Source organism: Anolis carolinensis, chromosome 6 (assembly GCF_035594765.1).
Source record: "Anolis carolinensis isolate JA03-04 chromosome 6, rAnoCar3.1.pri, whole genome shotgun sequence".
NCBI classification, from domain to species: Eukaryota; Metazoa; Chordata; class Lepidosauria; order Squamata; family Dactyloidae; genus Anolis; species Anolis carolinensis.
In genome coordinates this window covers 71,895,025-71,916,575 of record NC_085846.1, presented here as the reverse complement: position 1 = coordinate 71,916,575, position 21,551 = coordinate 71,895,025, and the positions used below count along the sequence as shown (strand labels likewise).

Below are 21,551 nucleotides of genomic sequence, written 5' to 3'. Positions count from 1 at the left end.
AATAAAGAGTAGCCAATAAACTTTATGCACTGTGCCTATATTTTTCAAAAGCCTCAATTTAGAAAACAGCTTTTCGATGAGTGTTAGGTGTCATAGAGGATTCTCCACCTTTTAAAAGGAAAACCTGGAGATTTTTTTCCCAATTCACCAACATGACATACCCATAAATGTAATAACATCTTTCTGTTCCAAGAACCACTTGTCATCACTGAATCACTAATCAAAGTAGACTGATCTGTTGTTTGTTCTTGTGGTGGCCAGGAATGCTGTCCCAGAAGTTATTGAAGTGGGTGTCCATAACTTTAGACATGGCTTATGAATTTGTAGGGAAAATGTTCACCAAGCCATTGTTGTGAAAGATATTTCAGTAACTTCCAAAGACAAGAGGTGATGGCCTGACTTTGTCAGATTTAAAAGTGCAAAATCTAAAACGATAAAAGCAATGCACACTACTAGTGGCTGTTAAATACCAGAGGATGGCAGTGTTGCTATAATTGGTTGGCAATGTGATTTGTAAAATAAAGGTAGACTTGACATTTGGATGTAAATAATCCTGATGTAGATTACTATAGGGACTCAAAATTGAAATGCAAAGGGGACAAATTATGTAAAAAATAGTTGGTTATTCAATGCACTGGCTGTGAATTAGAAGTTTGGCAGCTGAGATGTTTAATGATGTGTATCCTATTATAATATTTAGGAGAGAAATTCATTAAATTTAATTATGACTACAGTAAACAAAACTGCTTGGGGGTGCAAACCCATAGTGAATGCCTCTCATATATATAAAGGTGTTAGAGGTATCAGTTATGCTGACATTTTCATTTTGAATATTTCATGCTTGTTCAGAGGGATAACAATTGAAATATACTTCACTATAAAAGGGATTTTAGCCAGCTGTAACTTGTCAGTATTATATATACTTACCTTGATGGTTCTGAGAAGGAAAAAATAGTTGGAAAGTTTTTACGTATAATAATTGTTTTATCATTTTTATTTATTTTTATTAGATCCAGCTAGGAATTTTAAAACTTCATGTTATAAAAGAATTATACCCAAAAATGACTTTCAAACTTCTCCTATCTCCTCAAAGAGTATTCCTCTTAACATAACAACATGATTTTTTCTTGTACTTAGTTATAGCTTATCCTGTGTCTCTACGTAATAGTCATTTGCCTTTGTTTTGTTTCGTTTTTTATTCACAGCATATAGCACTTTCTATATTGTGGGTTTAATATTATCCATGCAGATACCTTTTGTAGGATTTCAGCCAATCAGAACAAGTGAACACATGGCAGCTGCAGGTAAGAGAAACAGTTTACTTTATTGAATGTATACACTGTGTGGGAGTTATAATTCTGTATCACAGTCCTATAAGCTCCAGAAGTCTGTACTGAAAATATAGCATGTTAATTTTGAGCTTCCGACAGCCTATAACATTCTAATGCCAAAGTTTGAATCTAATACCTAATTTGAATTACCTTGCCTACCTGCTGTAGAGCATTTTAGAAAGTTTTGTTTAAATGGTTGCACAAGGGACTGTGATAGCAAAATATGATACAAGTGATACATAAAAGTATAAGTAGTTAAAATAGGATTTCCAATGTGGTTCTCCTAATCACCATGATATCTGCAGATATCTCCTAAGGTGCTTGCCAAGGTCCCCCATTTCCCATTTTTTAAAATTGCATTTTTCAGTTTGATTTAAGGAGTCAAAGTGATGGATTTGTAATGGATGAATGCAGCATATGATTTGGAATGAATGAATGAGTGTAGAATGCATATTTGTTATAAATATGATAATTCGGTAGTAATCAGTGAGGCATGTATATTTTGGGAATTGATGCAAGGGATGGGGATTCTTGTTTACTTTCATTGTACAGTGTTCTGATGCATGATTTCAGGTAATCTTCCTTCTTGGGTAAAATCCACTTGAGGGAATTAGTTGATCTTAAGAGAAGATTGGGAAAATAATTGACTTGCTTTTCTATGAAATAGGTGTGTTGGAAAGAAAAATGAGGATTGAAAGAAGTAACTTCCTTCTCTGAAGCTCAGTGCTCACTTCTACCTTGTATTCCAGTTCTTGGGATTTTTTTTCTTATAACTTTACTAGTTTATCTTTCAGGGAAGTGAGTGCTTTGTGACTCTTTGCAATCACCACAGAAAGTCATTTTCAATAGGACAGTTCCCAAGCAGCGTAATCACAAAAATTCCAGGTGTGATTAAGGGTTGGATTCCTTTAGTTTAGAATCTGTTGTATATACTTCCTTTCCTCCCTATAATTATCAATCTTTCGATATCCTTGTGATGTAAACTGGTTTATTGACAGCAAGCACTGAAAGAAAACAAGTTGAGAGCAAGCGTTGAAATATTGTTTGAAATTTTTAAAGTCTTTCTTTTTGTTTTACCTAGGTGTCTTTGCACTGCTGCAGGCCTATGCCTTCTTACAGTATATGAGAGACAGACTAACAAAGCAAGAATTTCAGACATTATTCTTCTTGGGTATATCATTAGCAGCTGGAGTTGTATTCTTGAGTGTCATCTACTTAACATATACAGGTAAAAATATGATAATTTTTAGTCAGATGGCACTTTTCCTTAAAAAAGGTATAGAGGAATTCACAATGGATATGACTGCTGCCTAACTTCAGCACATTGATGCGGCAGCTGGCTTTCATTCATCCATTAAAACATTTTTATAAGAGCTTTAAACATGCTTGAAGTTTAGTGTTCACATATTGTAAATGTCTCTCTGCAGAGTATTTGCCTTTTTGATATATTTGAAAAGTCAACATTCATTCATACCTTTATAGACATCCATAGAAGTACTCCCTGACAGACTATGTAAGATTATCATTTATATTTTCAGGTTACATTGCACCATGGAGTGGCAGGTTTTATTCACTATGGGATACTGGGTAAGTAGGATTATAAGAAGTCAGATCGTGAACCTATGCTAAATGGGTAAAAAAATAATTTACTCCAAACATAATGATAACCCATAGCCTGGTGTTACAGGGATGACCAGCATTGGGATCATACACTCCGTTGTCTTCTTCTGTTCAAGGGAGTAAATTTAAGTTTCTGTTTCTGATTTGAAATGAATTACATTTTAAGTCAGTTATGTGTGTCATTGGTTTAATAGCCTGGTTTGAGGATTGACTGTAATTTGAACTAGTCACAGTTTCCTTAATTTGAACTTGAAAGGAAACTCTAATTATTCCAGAAAAAAAACAGAAGTTTACACATTTTTTTACATCTGAATGATTTGGAAGATTAGTTCTAGCCTTACTCCCGCTTTTCATGATACTACAGGAGAAATGAAAAAATGTTTGGTTCTCCAGATGATGGTAGATTCCAATTCCCATCATGACCACTTGTCAGAAGTACTTCGATTATGTATTCCAATATTTCAGGAACTTGGACTGGGTGGCCCTTGTGGTCTCTTCCAATTCTTTTGATTCTAAGGGAATCAATTTATTCTTAAATTAAAACTGGCGATAATCTTGAAGACCAAGGCTTATGAAGGAAGGTTAACGGTGCTGGATATGCTAAAAAGGGGATGTTTGAAAAGGGACTGCATCAACATCTTCTGATGCTTGAAGGATTGGCATACAGCTAGTAGTGCAATTTTGTTGTTGGGGTGTTTGTTTCTTTTGATGTTCCAGAGGATAGAACATAAACCATTGGATTCAAATTTTAAGAAAGGAGCTTTCAGCTAAGTCTTGGAAAGAGTACCTTGAATGTACAAGTAGACATACCTTCTGTGCATAAATCTGGAACAATGAAGAAATTCCAAAAAAGGAAAAGTGGATAGCCAAAACATTATAGAAGATGGGGACCTTTTCTTAATTTTTAAATAAGAATGAGAAAAATAACACTTGCAGACTTAATATTTTTTTTTCTTTAAAAAAAACTGAATAGTTTAAGTAAATATTGAAAAAAATACTATGACAAGGTGAAGGGTTAATAAAGCATTAATTAAAAGTACGAATTTGGATTAATCACACATACACTTCCACTATGAAAGCGGGAAGTTGCCTTTTTTACTATTTTGTTAACGTATTTGTTAGTCAGTGTGAGTGAACTACCTAAATGGATGTATTTATATAGATCTTGTGAAGTGTCTATGTATTTTGTAAAGTGAGTCTTTTCAAAAAAAAAGAAGTCAGAAAAGCTTCATTGAAACATCAGTAATAATTCATATTATTTTGCATTTTATATGTTTAAAGATTTTGCATTAATTCTATTTATTAATTATTCAAAGCTTGCATTACATAAAGAATGTTCAGTGATCTTTAGTTGTAGCATATTTTGATAGTTGTACCACTTGTAAATAATTTGAGTTTATTTTTTAAAAAACAAGGTATGCGAAAATTCACATCCCGATCATTGCTTCAGTGTCTGAACATCAGCCAACAACATGGGTTTCCTTCTTCTTTGATCTACATATTCTCGTGTGTACTTTTCCAGCAGGGTTATGGTTCTGTATCAAAAACATCAATGATGAAAGAGTTTTTGGTAAGAAGTAACTAACTTTTCAAAATTGAACGATTAGCTTGATGTGAAATGCTAACATCCCTATTGTATTGTTAGTTTATTATAACATTAGACTTATATTTCCTTGGATACTGAAAATAATATTGGTTTTACCTACTGTCAATTTCAATTTGTTGAGGCATATAAGCTTCCCTTGGAATGATCTAGCAGCAAAATTGATATATTGAAGTTGCTGACTCCTTAAAGTTTAGGCGTGTAAATTAGAGATAATGTGATTCAGTAGAAAATTCCTTAGAATGCAAACATATATAAGCTTTCGGGTTTTTTATAGAACATTATATTTTATTTTGAATCAACAGCAAAACTATCACCTTGGTTCTTTTCAAATGCTTGATAATAAAACATGAATAACTTTGATTCTCTACAGTGGCTTTGTATGCAATCAGTGCTGTATACTTTGCTGGAGTAATGGTCCGTCTGATGCTAACTTTGACTCCAGTAGTCTGTATGCTGTCGGCAATTGCTTTCTCCAATGTTTTTGAGCACTATTTGGGTGATGATATGAAGAGAGAGAATCCACCCATAGAAGATAGCAGTGATGAGGATGATAAAAGAAATCCAGGAAATCTTTATGATAAGGTGAGACTTGATGTTCTTTATGGTGTCTATCTTTGAGTTTTAAAAATAGAATCAAAGAATACATGTCAGAATCAAAAAGATAACCTTTCCAAGCTTTGCAGATAATGCTATGTAAGAAAATTTGAAAAACTCTCTGTTCCGGGTTTGAAAGTGTTATTTCCTATTTAGAGCTAGATTTGACCTAGATTTGAGCAACTTAATTCTATGGTAAAAACGGCGATTTCAAAAAATTCTTTATCATGGCCGTCACAAATACACATAGGTACCAGGAACCTAGCACCTAGGAAATATGGCTGTATTCATACAGATACTAACTTAGGATAGATTTGAACCACCCCTTTCATTAACCATTCTTTAGAAAACAGCTATCACTTGAATATATTACACTTGTAAAAAAAAGTAGAAACTAATGTTGCACATCTATAACAAGTAAGCTTTTACATGTCTGGCAGTGTAAAGCAGAGATCGCCTTCTAGAAATGAAACATGCTTTTATTGGTGATAATAAACATTGCAATTTCTAAGATTTCTATTAAGCTAAAAGGGTCAAATATTTTCATTTGTTTTCTTTGTTCAGGCAGGTAAAGTGAGGAAACACATATCTGAACAGGAAAAAACTGAAGAAGGCCTTGGGCCTAATATCAAGAGCATTGTCACAATGTTGATGCTAATGCTGTTGATGATGTTTGCCGTCCACTGTACATGGGTAACTAGCAATGCCTACTCCAGCCCTAGTGTCGTACTAGCCTCTTACAATCACGATGGGTAAGCCTTGCATTTCTGCTTGCCTGTTCATGGCTGTTAGTGACATAATACATGTAATCCAAACGGTGCTGCGCATTTGCTGCTGACTCTTATTTGTGTTGCAGTACTCGGAACATTTTGGATGACTTCAGGGAAGCATACTACTGGCTAAGACAAAACACAGATGAACATGCCAGAGTAATGTCATGGTGGGATTATGGCTATCAAATAGCAGGAATGGCAAATCGAACCACTCTAGTTGACAATAACACTTGGAATAACAGCCACATAGCCCTGGTATGCAGTGATAATTCTGTCAGCAAATTTGTCTTGACTTTTCCAATTTTTTTATTTTATCTATAATGTATGTATATATATCCTGTTCTTCTGCTAAAATGGTGCATGAGGTGACTGATGATAACAAAATTCAAATTGATACGGATTATGTTGAAAACATTACTTAATAAAATTAAGTTGCAAATGAGATACAAAGCTCCTTCAAGAAGAAACCAGCTTACTTTTTAAAGTCCTACCTGAATTGAGACTTCTTCACCTACTGATTGAAAAGCGATGACAAAGAGGGAGCCAATGTAGCATTTCTCATCACAGATTTCCAAAATCCAGGAATGACCACCAAGGAAACTTTGTCTCACATTTTCATCAAATGTGCCTCCTTTGGTAATATAATTAAAAGAAGGTTTTCCCATGAAAGCCAAAACTCAGGCATGCTTGTATAGAAGAATGTGCTTTTACAACTAGGCTCACCCCAAGTCATTTAGATTCCACAGAGTTTCTCAAACTTTTTACAACTGTGGCCTCTTTCTGACTTTGTTTCCTTCTGTGGCCTGAAAGCAGCTATTTTAAATGTTTTGTTTGTAAATATGTGATTTTCACCTGTGCCCCCTTTGGAATATCCTGGGGGCCCTAGGGGCCAAATGGCCTCAGGTTGAGACACAGACTGATAGCCAGGGAAGCTGTTGTAACAAAGGTATCACGTGGTCCTTACAACACATGCATGTTCTGCAACAGTACTCCAGGTTAGTTGACATTTGTGAACTGGCTAAGTAGATCTGCTTCCCAAGCCTCCTCCAACCAGGGTTCTGTGATACAAGCCAAGTCAGCTTATCCAGAAGGAGAGCCTAGATTGCTGCTATTTTCCAGTGTGATTTGACAAACAGCAGCAGTACCTTAAACTCATTTTAAAATCACATTATTCAAACTTGATTTTCATATACTGTATATAGATTTTTTTGTGTATCTGTCTTTCATACCTTAATTCTGATTGTGGGCATGAGAAACAAATCTTTCAGGAAAACTGTCAGAATTTGGTATAATTTATTTCAAACTGAAATAAGATTTCTCATTTTTATTCTGTTACCATTTAGATATAACTGGACTCTAGGTAGAGGCAAAACTGCCATTATAGCCTGCTTTTTGTATTTAGTTTTCACAGTATCTGCTACACGTATATTTTCTACCTTAACACTGATTGTATGTGATCAGTGATTTAGTAATCTGTGAAACCTAACAGATGACGGTGATGACTTGTTTCAGCTTATAGGCAGTCTCCAAATTACAAACAAGATAGGTTCTGTAGATTTTTTCTCAAATTAAATTTGTAAGTCACAACAGGTACATTTTTAAGTGTAACTCCAGCCGTGTGTGTGTGTGTGTGTGTGTGTGTGTCTTTTGCTGTTTGTACTTCTGTTCAGAAGATTTCACTTCATTTTCTGTCCCCATGATAATTGGATTTTAAAAAATGTGGCTTGTTGTAGAAACAAAGATTGGTGATACAGCTTCAGTGGAGACACTTTTTCCCCATGATAATTTTTCAGGAGTAAATTTCTCTTCCTAGGGATAGATTTTTCTCACTCCTGCTATCTCACCCCCTTTTATAAATCGGATGTTTGTAATTTAAGGACTGCTTATATTAAAGTATGCCCAATTAGGCTGACATTACACCCTCATCTCATTAGGTCATGATGATAAACCAGGGTTTATGGTGACAAAATTAAGCCAACTTTCCCTCATCTCTAGCTCTCCGTTTCCTTATTTTCCTCCTCCATGATAATAAATTAGGTAGCTTTAGTTTCCAGTTTCAGTTAACCACAGGTTAGTGTTACATCCATGTAAACTAGTAAATTTTAACTATGACTTGTTTCCTTAAACACAAGCTTCTTTAAACTAGTTTGGAATTGGGTTGTTTCACATCAACTATAGTTAAGAATAACACAGTTTGCCTGGTTTGCACAAAAGCGAGGTTGTGGCTAATTTTGAGAGAGAAAAACAATCCTTCCCCACTCCACCTGTCCCTGAAGTATAAGTGGGACAAGATAGATTCCAAAAGGCCACCGGACCCCTGCTTGAACCTGAGGCTCACTTCAGCATGTTTCTTCTATTGTGATCTGTAATTCGTCATGATGTTTGAACCACTTCACAATGTAATGCACTCTTGATTCATGGGGTCTGAGTCACAACTTCTTTGTACAAGCACAAATTAAATCAATTTCACACTGGAATTCACATATTATATTCTCTTCCCTAATTAGAACAGATCACATGAGAGATGCTGAAACCACTCACCATATCAAGTATTTTAATCAATAAACCACCTATATTGGGATGTCAGAGATACGCTTCATATTTTGTTGCTTGTAACTTAAAACTTCTGTAGAGGAAATGACATATCAAATGATTCAATGTAGGGTAACATTCTAGTACTTTTGGAGGGACTTTGCTATATTGAGTGTATTAAGTAAATATTATAAAAGAAAAATCCAGATAGAAGACTTCACCATATTTTATTGATCAACACTGCTACTTCATAAACTCTAGATTATCTGCACAATTCAGCTGTAAATAAAAGCATGACAGGTTGTATTCGATGTCCTAGGAAATAGGGAGCTAGTTCAGATTGTTCAACTATTTTCTCACAAATATTTTTAATACAATTTTAGGTTGTTTTACTAAAATCTTTTAAGTAAATTGTTTAAGTAAATTTGTTTTGTTTTTTTAAATATATGCTGCTGTTTGCAATACCAGATTTTGATACAGTCTTGATCAGTTGATTTTACTGGAGAGCATCTTACAGTATGGATTTAAGAACTGCATCCCTTGGCCCTGTGATCTTTGTCTAAAGACAGTGGCTATTGCCATGGCATCTTCTGCACCTTCATGCTTCTGCATTAATACCTGAAGGAAATGGGGAGAGGATTTTTAAATGTACGGCACTGCCAATTGTAAATCTCTATAGTTTTCCCAACTTGCAGTCAGTGAAGTGTTCTGATTCAGTTGTAACAGCATAATAAGTTGGTTAATCTGAGTTAGTGACGGCAAAGATATTTGCTGCTATATTGTCATATTTTAGGCTTAAAAGATATATAATCCTATCATGTTTAGACACATATCTTTTAATTAAACTAGATTTAAATTTAATTTAAGTTGATTTTATTGAGCTGAATGATCTGATAGTTAAGATGGAATAATATGATTTTTTTTCAGTATCTGCTTCTTATGTTTTTAAAAAGAACCCATGCAAATGTAAGGCTGTTCTTTGTTTCAGGTAGGAAAAGCTATGTCTTCAAATGAGACAGCAGCATATGAGATCATGAGAAGTCTGGATGTGGATTATGTATTAATAATCTTTGGAGGTGTTATTGGTTACTCTGGTGACGATATCAATAAGTTTTTATGGATGGTAAGGATAGCTGAAGGAGAACACCCTAAGGATATCAGGGTAAGTAACTGTGGGTTTAAAAAAGGTTTAATAGTTCACCTCTAATATTTTTGCTAGGCCCATTTCTTTGACCTTACAATGTTTTGTTATACAAGTCCTAATAACCGTGTTCATTATATATTAAATTACATACATGAGAAAGAAAAATGCACTAGGCCTGTGTTCTATTTATACAGCAGCTTGCTTTTCCACAGTTCCACATCATGAGAAGAATCCTGTAAGAGAGTTATCTATGTATAGGTATCATAGTTATGGTGCTTTCCGACAAATCCCAGCCCAACTCTTCTTCTTTCCCAATTGTGAGGAAGCAGCTATTGTAGTCAATGGGAGGCTGTTCCCCTGTCATTTGAGAAGCAGCTGACTGCCATCTCAGTGCCTTCCTGTGAGCAATCTTCAGTGCAAGAGGCAGAAGCCGGATCTTTGTTGCAGTACCCTCTTGTGCTAGATTAGAGTTTCTCAAACTATGTTCCTCCAGATGTTTTGGACTTCAGCTCCACACAATTCCTAACAGCTGGTTAGCTGGCTGGGATTTCTGGGAGTTGGAGTACAAACACCTGGAGGAGCACAGTTTAAGAAACACTGTGCTAGAGATCACTAGGGTGGAAAAATGCTTGGTTGGAGGAAGGCACTTTTAAAAAAATAAGCCTTTCAAAGGGACTAATAACAATGTGTTGTCGAAGGCTTTCATGGCCAGAATCACTGGGTTGCTGTGAGTTTTCCATGCTGTATGGTCATGTTCCAGAAGCATTCTCTCCTGATGTTTCGCCCACATATATGGCAGGCATCCTCAGAGGTTGTTACCTCACAACCTCTGAGGATGCCTACCATAGATGTGGGCGAAACATCAGGAGAGAATACTTCTGGAACATGACCATACAGCACGGAAAACTCACAGCAACCCAGGACTAATAACAGTTTGTGCTTCCATGAGCTCAGCAATATACATGCTGTTCCCTGTCAGTCCTTCATTCTGGCTCAACAGTAATGTTTTTAATAGGTTAATTAACGGTAACTTGACCAATTAAACAATCTAATTTAAAGTCCGCCCTACATGTTTGCTGGGGCTAAGGGCACAGAGCCGCCATGAACGTAAAAAAACATAATTTACAAAATGGTTTTTTTAAAAACTGGAGATAACATCTCTTTAGGAATCTCTATCTCTTCCGGCATGACACTATAGCCTCTGTGGATGCATTGCAGTCTCCATGGATGTAACTAAGTCATCTGTTTGTCATGGTTCTATGGATTCTATTCAACTTATCCAGCTCGAGGATGTGGGCAAGATTCTGGGAGGAATGAGAGCAACCATGTGTTCTCTGAACCCTTTCCCATCCTGTCTCATTAAATAGGCCAGGGGGAGACTGGCGAAGTGGGTGAAGGTGCTGGTGAATGCCTCCCTGACCCAAGGCATAATGCCAACTGGTTTCAGGAAGGCAGTAGTAAGACCTTCATTAAAGAAACCAGCACTGGACCCCGCTCAATTGAGTAATTATCAGCCAGTATCCAATCTCTCCTTCCTGGGCAAGATTCTGGTGAAGGTGGTGGCCTCACAACTTCGATGGTTCTTGAATCAAACCAATTATCTGGACCCATTTCAATCTGCTTTCAGATCTGACTATGAGACATTGGCCATCTTGGTGGATGATCTACAAAAAGAGCTAGAAGGGAGTGTGTCCCAGTTAGTTCTGTAGACCTCTCAGTGTCTTTCGATACAATCATCCATGGTATCCTTCTGGGTCGTCTTTCTGGGATGGGATTGGAAAGCACTGTTTTACAGTAGCTCCGGTCCTTCCTGGAGGATTGTACCCAGATGGTGATGCTGGGGGACACCTGTTTGATTCCTTGGCCGATGGCCTGTGGGATCCCTCAGAGTTCAGTTCTGTCCCATGCTGTCTAACATTTACATGAAACTGCTGGGAGAGATCATCCAGAGTTTTGGAGTTTGGTGTCAAATTTATGTGGACAACACCCAACTCTTACTCCTTTCCACTGAATGCCAAGGAATGTTGTCCTGCCGCTAAACCAGTGCCTATCATCAGTGATTGAGTGGATGAGGACTAATAAGTTGAAAGTAAATCCAGACAAAACAGAGGTACTTCTGATCAGTCAAAAGGTGGATCAGTGTGCCTCCGGACTAAATACAAAGTGCTGGTTATTAACTACAAAGCCCTAAATTGTTCAGGTCCAGACTATTTGAAAAACTGCATCTCTGTATACAAACTACAAACCAGCACAAGTGCTGCAGTCTGTGGAGGAGGCCCACCTCTCAGTCCCAACCCCGTCTCAAGCACAGCTGGTGGGGATGAGATAGGGGGCCTTCTCCGTGATCGCTCCCCACCTCTGGAACCCCCTCCCTAAAGAAATAAAAACTTCCCCTTCCCTCCTCTCCTTTGAAAAGCTTTTAAAAACCCATCTATATACATTAGCTTACGTAAAGGAGAACTAATACATCTTTATGTGTGCCCTTGCCTAGATACTGGGCTACCCACCTCAGCTCATTGGAAGTTGTAAATTACCTTATGCTTATGCCTCTAATGGCTCTTAGTTTACTTTATAACCTGTGGGATTTTATCATGGTAAATGTGTGCAATGTGTTAGATTTGTTTATTTAAAAATTAATTTTGGTTATTTTGGTTTAGTTTATAGGTTTGTATTGAGATTGTTTGTTTGGCATTAAATGTTTGCCTTTTTTGTTAATTGTTGGAAACAGCCCTGAGTCCCTTCAGGGAGATAGGACAGGTTATAAATAAAGTATTATTGACACAAAAACATAGCATGACTCAGCATACGAGATACATATGCTGGATTTCGTATCACAAAATCCTAAATTGAACACTTCCCAAGTGTTTAGGACTGTGTGATGTATTTTCAGATGATGCGTTTAATAATAATAATAATGTTGTTGTTGTTGTTGTTATTGTCCAGAGGAAGTTGATCATATATTTGATCTGGAGATTTCTAGAGAGAACATGTGGAAGGTTGACATAAATAATAATAATAAATTATAGTCATGAATTCATTTTTCATTTTCTGAATGAATTTTTAAACCTAACATTCCAAATTGTGGCCTAGTGTACAGATGTTTCAAGCAGGATCTAATTTGAAATATTCTATGTACAGTGATCCTACTCTTCCTGGTCTCTGTTTACTCACACAACCCATTTGTGAGTTTACAAATAACCACTCAAATAATTGTTAAAGATGAGCAACCTGTCTTTACTTGCCAATCATGATGTCTCAGCATAACACACTTGAAAAGCGAGATAAAGATTGAGAGTAAACTGTAATTTATGTTAGAACAGGAAATTTAAAAAGTGTAATCCAAAAATGATAGTAAAAAATGTGACATTAATTACATTTGTCATAGCCAGAATCAAATATGAATCCTTAAAGTCAGTAATTCTGCTATTATGTCCATCTCAAAGAAATAAGATTAAAATGTGTAAGGAAAAGAAAAATGATTGAACTGTTCTGAGATGAAGGTGAGTCTGTTCCTTTCAGCTAGAAGCAGATAACAAAACTTTAAAACATTACAAATTTATGTTATGGCCTATTTTCTTTGATCTAATTCTTGTGATATGCAAAAAGCTAATTCTATTTCTTTTCTTTTTGTTAAAGGAAAGTGACTACTTTACTCCACAGGGAGAGTTCCGGGTAGATAAAGCAGGCTCCCCAACATTGCTTAATTGTCTCATGTATAAAATGTCATATTATAGGTTTGGGGAAATGCAGGTTAGTTTTCTTTTTCTTCTTACAAACTAAAGTGCTCAAAACAGCTAACCTTTCCTCCCCTCTTTTTTTGGATATATCCTTGCCTGTGCATTACAGTACTGGTTTTTATTCCTCAAAATGACACAGAATTGTATTTTATTACAATTCCATTTTCCATGACCATTTTTAACACTATGTTCATTGTTGTATAGTATGTTGTAAACTGCTTTGGGTCCCCTAGGGGAGGGAGGCTGTATATAAATGATGTAAATAAATAAAATAAATAAATTATTGAGCAGTTTTCATGCTGAACAAGTTCAGAGGGTAAAAAGAGAGGAAATGTGGTTTGATGTGCTCTAAACTTTAATAATATCTCTTCTCATTTAATGCTGAAGAAGCATCTAGGCCTACCAAAAAACCTGGTCTCCTAATAATAATTAAAGGATCAGACAAGTGTTAACATCTGCACTCAGAAGCTGTTTCATAAGGGCTCATCCTTGCAACCTCCTTTTCAAAATAAGTAAAGGACTAAGGGATACAATTTAAGATCTGAAAAATCTTTCTGTTATGTTTTTCTGATGCCGTCTTTCCCGAAAAATTGAGAAAAAATAATTGTGGAATATTTCACTTTGGAATGAGGAGTCTAAGCCTCATAATATCTGCTAAACATTATGGAGGCTTAGAGGAGGCAAGTTTGTTTACTAGTGTTGATGGTCTCTTCTCTTCTTATTCTTGCATAAGTCTTACAAACTGACAAATCCAAAGAGATTCATTTGAGTTTGAGAATTCATAGACCCATTTATAGGAAAAAGTGAAATTTAAAGATGATTCCATTTGTAATTACTTTTTGAAATAAGTTGTACTTTTAATATATCAAACATGACTTTATACAAAACTGAGAATGCCAATATGCCAGGTTTTTTTCTGTATTTTTTCCCGGAAGAAATATCTCCTCCCCCCCCCCCCCCCCCAAATGTCTACAATTTTTTTCTGAAATATGGTAGTTTGAGCATTGAACGAGGAATGGGAGACCAGAGTTCAAATCTCCTCTTGGTCATGGAAACCCATTGGGTGACTTTGGGCGAGTCATACTCTCAGCCTGAGAGAAAGGCAAGGACAACTGAGTTACATTTTGTCAAGAAAACCCTGTGATGGGTTTCCCTCATCATAAATGAGAAATTACTTGAGGCACACAACAACAAACAAAAACTTGGGACAGTTTTGGATTGGATGTCAGTAGTAAAACAAAGTGAAACGTAATCCAGATAAGACAAAGCCCCATTTCCATAGCTGCAGTCCTGTACATATAGGACATATAAAACATATTTGCAGTCCTGTACATATAGCATTCGTCCTGGGATATGGGAAGTCATTATACCAGTTACTTACCAGGAAAAGATAGTTGTAGCCTCTACCATGCCCGAGTCACATCCAGGTTGGATTACTGTAATGTGTTGTTCTGAAATATACCCCTACAGTTCAGGGGAGGTCTATGCAATCAGATATTGACTTTGTCAAACCTCTACCAACTGCACTGATTTCTGTTTGTTTCTCTGCTTGATGCAAGATTAATGTTAATCCCTTAAACTCCAAATATCCTCAGGCTGGAATAAATTCAAATCACTGTCTGCCTATAGCCTAAGAAATCCATTCTACTATGCAGGTTCTCCTCTTGTATTCCCATCTCATCTCAAGTGTAGAGCATGGGTATGGGGAGGGGGATGTCTTCTCAGATGTCAGATGCAGATTGTGAACTAGCTTTGCCAAGGAAGTGTATTTGGCTGCCTCACTTGCCTATCTTTTGGTATAACGTTACAATTTTTATTTCAGTGAGTGCCCTTAATGTCAGTACTGATGTTTTGGGTCCTACTATTGGTATTGATGGCAGGTTTCTTCTTCTGAATTCATGTTTTATTATTTATTAATAAATGTATTTAAATCCCAAAATGTCAAAACAGAAAAAGCATACCCCCCCCAGCAATAAAATAGATACCATACATTATCCAAATTAAGTTCCTTGGCGAATAAAGGGATTTCAAGTTGGTACCAAAACAATTACAGTGTTGGTGCCAGTCACACTTGCGCAAGTGAAAAAGAGTCTCTCCCTTGTTTTCAGTAATTCAATAATTTTAATTGTCAGTCATTTTGAATTATTTAAATGAATAGAAATAGTTGCATGACTTCCATTTCCAACTTTCAGAGATCACTCATCTACTAATAAAGAGGGTTACTGAAGTCCTTGGTCAATAATTTCCGTGTTGTGTTGAGGCAGCAACTTAAATATATACTAATAAATATAAGGAAATTGTTAAAAGCATTGTGGGCTATGAGAAAGATGTACAACTTATACTGTAAATTGATATTTTGGAGCCATGATAATGTATTGTTGTGATTTCAAATTGTAATGCATTTATTGATGTTAAGGCTCCTTTACACAAACCCAAAGGGCAATTTGTGTGCATAGAATTTTCAAAGCCACACTACAAAACAATATTACAAATATGCTAGAGGATTGCATTTGATATCTTTAAACTAAATTAATTGTGAATTTAATTTTTTTGTAGTTGGATTTTCGGACACCCCCAGGATTTGATCGCACGCGTAATGCAGAGATTGGCAACAAGGACATTAAATTTAAACATTTGGAAGAAGCTTTCACTTCAGAGCACTGGCTTGTTAGGATATATAAAGTCAAAAAGCTAGACAACAGAGAGACACTGGAACATAAGCCTAGACTAACCAACATTTTACCAAAACAGAAGTATTTGTCAAAAAAGGTGGGTTCCCAGTGAAGTATGTCAAAGGATGTTTGTAGTGTTATAGAAATATACCAGCTATGATTAGTTCTTTCTACTGTCCATAGAGACAATTTGTCTAATGGCAAACCTGCATTATGGTACAGTTGGGGGGGGGGGAGTATTTAGTCAGATACCAATTGTACAAGTTCTCCCACTTAAAAAGATGAGAGAGGCCTGTAATTGACATCATAGGTAGACCTCAACTATGAGAGACAACATGAGAAAACACATCTGGAAAATCACATTGTCTGGGGGGTTTTTTCACAATTTTTTTAAAGTGGGAGAACTTGTACAATTGGTATCTAACTAAATACTTTTTCCCCCCACTGTACATTACCACTCTGATTAATCAAGCATGTGAGGGAAACTACATTGTATTATTGTGCTAATTGGGAAGATGTCTCCTAAAAATCCCAGCTAAGTATAACACACTATACTAAAATAATCAGTAGTATTTCAGTAACCAAGGCAGCTCACTCAGTAAAATGTGGAAGAAATGTCAGAATAACATTTTGTAAAATAATTAAACCTGGATTTCTTTGTTGACAGCTTGAGTGTCTGGCTTCTTACTCCTCACTTAAATACAACTTACACTTTTATATACAATATTTATACTATTTTAATTGAACAGTAAGCTCTGTTCAGGCATGGAAATAAAGTCCTTTCAAAACAGTAATGTTTTAAACTCATATTTAATGTTAAAAACTTGTTGTTTTAACTAATATAGATTAGTGATATGGTGCAGAAACCAAATTAACTTTTGACTATCTGGTAAAGTTAAATTCACACATCTCCATTTTGTAGCTTTTGTTTTTATTGTAATAATTTGGTTTTCATATCATTTACATGCTCACATTTTTGCGATAATATATGACCCCTTTGTATATATGGGGAATACATTCCAAGGCCACTCATGGTTAATAGCAAGCCCTATATTTTGACTGTACCTGGGCCGGTAGCATACCATAGAATTACACTAGAGGACTTAGAGAGATCCACAAACACGTTTCATGGTAGGTTGGAGTGTAAGTAAAACTAGATTTTGAATCAGTGGAAAGAAACATCATACAGTATTTGCCTCCCCTTTGTCCCAGAGTTCTCCCTGATTGGTGCACATAGCTTCCTGGTATTCTTCTTATACAAGAGTACAAAAGCATCTGCTTAGAAATATAGCACTGCTTTGCCTGGGAAAGTGAGATAATTGTGTATATTCTTGTAATCTAAAAATAATTGCATACACAATAATTACTGATGAGATCGATATCTATAATAGTGGCAGAATGTGTTGAGCAGAAAGTTTGATCATCATACTAGAAGGTGGTCCCAATTAAATTCCATTAGTTTTAAGCTAATCATGACAGATGTTCTGTTGATTCAACCTATAATTTTCCTTGCATGTAAACACAGCAGTAGTTTCTTAAGAGGATGGAAAGCAGCAAATGTCAAAGTCAGCTTTTCTTTGCTGTAAAATATCTTTATGGGAAGAGACCTTGTATCAGCTTCTCATGATCTTAAGATAAGGAAACTCTTCTTTGTTTTGGATACAAGGTCAAATGAGTTAGGTATATAGCGTGTAAGAGGCGGAGAGCCATTAATCTAAAACAGTGGTTCTCAACCTGTGGGTCCTCAGGTGTTTTGACTTACAACTCCCAGAAATCCCAGCCAGTTTACCAGCTGTTAGATTTCTGGGAGTTGAAGGCCAAAACATCTAGGGTCCCACAACTTGAGAACCACTGATCTAAAAGTTAAAAATAGTATCAATGTTCAGAGAAAATATTAAATTGAAATTTCCCCTGATTTCAGTAGAATTCAATGTAAACTTGGCTTGGAACAAAATTATAATGCTTCACTGAAATTGTTTCCATACTCCACTTATAGTGTCAGTATTCTGCAGTAGCAATATGCTGTAATAAGGAAATTGTTGCAAAATTTAGTAAAAAGAGCCTTCTGTCTTTTCACTCCTCTCTAGTATAGCAAGCAAATCTCGCTTTGCCATGCCATTCTTTGGTGTGAATTTCACGGTCTGGCTCTTTGTGGTCTTCACTTCATGGACTGTGAAGTACTGATTTTCTCAATGTAGACACAGCATTGCAGTGTAATGTTCTTGAGATATGGTGGCAGCATAGCAATTTTGAAGGACATGAGGGGAAATGTAGATGTTCTATCATTTATTTGGGGAGGTATACTAAGTACTAACCAGAACCTGCAAAATACATTTATAAAGACTTAATTTGAAAACTGCATTAGGTTGAGTTCTTTATTAGTACAATTAGTTGAAACTTATGTATTGGAGAGTGGACTGTTCTGCAGTAAAATTGTACTTTGTGGAATTAGCAAGTTGTGAAAACAATAGAAAAGAACATTATTTTGATTTCTACCAAGAGACAAAATAAATGCTTGCAATTTATTTAAAATTCAGTTTTCTGTTTTAAAAAGTTTTGGATTTTAGGCTGCAACCCCAAATTTCTCATTTAGCTTGTGTTGATTGAAACATGCACCACATTGTGCTGATAAAGTACACCTAGTTTTCAAAAACGTGATTATTATTGAACATATGCTGTGATTCAATGCTGGAAAAACGATTGGAGGCTCTTGGATGCCTGGACAAGCAGATGCTTTCCATTTTTCCTGACTAGTGTAATATTTAAAGATTCTAAAGCAATGCAAAAACATGATGTAGTCACTACAATATTATAAATCACTAATACACTATTCTGTTTTTCTTTTTAGACTGCCAAAAGGAAGCGTGGCTACATTAAGAATAAACTAATTTTAAAGAAAGGCAAGAGACCCAACAGGAAGACAGTTTAAATACACTGTACTGATTGCTAATATTGAAGCAGTTGTCCTTGAGATAACCAGTCTTTGCCTTTAGCTCAAGTCATGTTTCACAGCAACATGAGGGTACAGAACCATCATTGGTCCAGATTATTGTACAAAACTTTCAGGCAATGTCTGACTTAAAATTTTGGCTTATTGAGAACAGCTGTTTTAGATTTGTATTGTGGAGCAAGACAGAGCTGCTTTCCAGGTCTAGCAGCAGATTTTCCTTTTTTAAAAATTGGTACATATTATCCTTCCAATCTATTGAATTTGGACTGACTGCACCAAAGAGCCCTTTAATTCGGTCCTTGGCACATGCATACTTGTCAGTTTTTTAAGTTCAAGCTGAACAGCAATATCTTAACTGGAATGGTGAAATATATGAATGACTCTTCTTAGTCTAACACTTTCAGAAGTGGGGTATTTTTATATTCAGCAAGTAGAACAACTCCTTTTGAGATATTTATTTTACAAGATTACATAATATGTACTCTCCCATTGCTGTATGTTTTCAGGACTGTAAATCAAGCTGCAATTTCACTGATCACTGGACAAATTATAAAATTGGACAATGTAATTTGTTTTGGGAAGAGGTGGCCTTGCTGTTTTTATGAGGTGTATTCCTGAAATATAAATATACAGGGCAGATCATGCACAGAATAGGTAGATACAAGGGCTACATTTGTATCTTGCATCTGACACGACAGTAATGAATGCTATTGAGCACCATTGCACCTGGTGTTTTCAGAACTTGCTTGTTTAGCTACGTATTTCCCATATACAATAATTTGGCCTTTTCAGGAAAAAATTGACAAGTATCCAAGCTCTTTTAGTGGCTATTACAAAGGCGGCAGGATTTATAAACCTGTTTGTTTTTTCATTGGGTTGAGTTCATGGAAATGACTAGCTTTTTTCCATAATTTTCTTTAGTGCTTCAGTTGATGGAACAATGACTTGGACATGTGCTTTGTCTTTACTAAAATGTAAAAGACAGTTTATGAAGTGCACTAAATTACAAGTGGAGATTGAACATGTTCACTTTCCAACTATAGGAAACTTTACAAACTTGAACATTACTTAGTTATTTTAATAAAATAAAATGCAAAATGTGGGGATAGGGTTCACTTGACAGCCACAAGTTATAATTTTGATATAGGAAACAGCTTATACCAGATGTATTGGTGTAAGGCAGAATAGTATGTACCTTCCAAACAAAACAAAACCCTAAGTATCTATTGCTCAGTGAGAATGTTACTGCTGACTTTTCTTCTCAGATGTATAATTTTTATTTGTAAATTCATTTTTGAGTAAAGAGGTTATTAAATCAATAATGCAGTGGCAACATTTTCACAAAATAACAATCTGGATTTCTGACCCGTTGTCATTGAGATTATATTACTTTGTTGCTTAAAAGCTCAATGCAAACCCGTTGTTGACTATAGGGAAAATAAAGTTAAATCAAGTTTTGTGTTAAGTGATTGGCTGCTATTTCTTATTTATTTATTTACTACCTTTTTATCTTCCAAAAGTGCTTTGTTAAGGGCCTGATCTATACTCATTGAAAATTTGCAGTGTTGTGATATCTGCATTGGGTGTTGAGGATTCTAGATATGGATCTGTTTACAATTTTGTCTTCATAAAATGTTTCCTCTTATCAGACTCTATAGGAAAACCTGATAACGGGGAAATTGTTGTCACTTACTGTGCAATAATTATTTATATACAACTTGTACCATTTCCAACCAAGAATTCTTTAGATATACTTAATTTAAAAATTGTTATACATCTGGTAAAATCAGTATAGACTTATAAACTCCCAAATTTATACAGTTCCACCTATCTATGGTGATTGTGGGGATCCCTTAACCAATACAACTAAGATGTGGTTCTTCAGTGGAAACTTGGTCAACTAAAGATTCTTATTCAGATTGGATATTTTATAGAGATTTCTTCTGAATCTAAGTTCAATGGTTGTGGTCTAGAGTAGAAGTCAACAGGACCAGGTATGACTGACAAGTGCCGTTCCTTTCAAAGGATCTACTTTATTAAAATTAGTATGACTTAAACCTGATTATTGGGGGGGGGGGTGCTCTACTTAATTCTATGTTTTTCACGCTCTTTTAATAGGAGACTGCTGCTAAATGCACTTTGTGAAATGTAAACAAGTGGCACTCTTGGAGAATTGCCCCACAGACATTTACCAAATGGTGTTAATGTAAACTCCTTTAGGAATATTTTGTAGTATTTAAGACTCATTTAAATCACCATCTTACAGCTTCATTTGAATACAAATGAAATTCTGTTAAAATACATGTAACACATGTTTTCCTCTCCTTTAAATGCACAGAGGGAACATACTTAGGAAGAACTAAATAGGAGATCTGTTTATTTGAGGGGTTACAGTGCCAGGTTCAGGTAAATTGTATTGCTAATAAGTGCAAGGAAAGTAACCTGGCTCTATTGAAGACGCAGTGACAAGAGGCAAAGGAAATAACTGCTCCCACCCCACTACTCCTCCATTGCCCAAACTGGAAAAGGGAAGGCAACATTCCCTCCTTCCTCCCCTTCTTTTTCTGCCTAAACATAGTTCAGCAAGATGGG

General features: G+C 35.8%; 1 protein-coding gene across 1 annotated transcript in view; it reads left to right on the top strand.

The window, feature by feature from the left end:
* stt3b (STT3 oligosaccharyltransferase complex catalytic subunit B) overlaps window positions 1-20,424 on the top strand; it is a 61,222-nt gene extending 40,798 nt beyond the window's left edge. Inside the window, exons 6-16 of the mRNA XM_016998091.2 lie at window positions 1,206-1,304; window positions 2,413-2,559; window positions 2,870-2,918; window positions 4,367-4,521; window positions 4,928-5,139; window positions 5,716-5,903; window positions 6,008-6,179; window positions 9,445-9,618; window positions 13,237-13,350; window positions 15,894-16,106; window positions 18,858-20,424. Of these exons, the coding sequence (XP_016853580.1) occupies window positions 1,206-1,304; window positions 2,413-2,559; window positions 2,870-2,918; window positions 4,367-4,521; window positions 4,928-5,139; window positions 5,716-5,903; window positions 6,008-6,179; window positions 9,445-9,618; window positions 13,237-13,350; window positions 15,894-16,106; window positions 18,858-18,938 (1,604 nt within the window). The 3' untranslated portion in view covers window positions 18,939-20,424. The remainder of the gene's footprint in view (window positions 1-1,205; window positions 1,305-2,412; window positions 2,560-2,869; window positions 2,919-4,366; window positions 4,522-4,927; window positions 5,140-5,715; window positions 5,904-6,007; window positions 6,180-9,444; window positions 9,619-13,236; window positions 13,351-15,893; window positions 16,107-18,857) is intronic.
* Window positions 20,425-21,551: the final 1,127 nt, after the last annotated feature.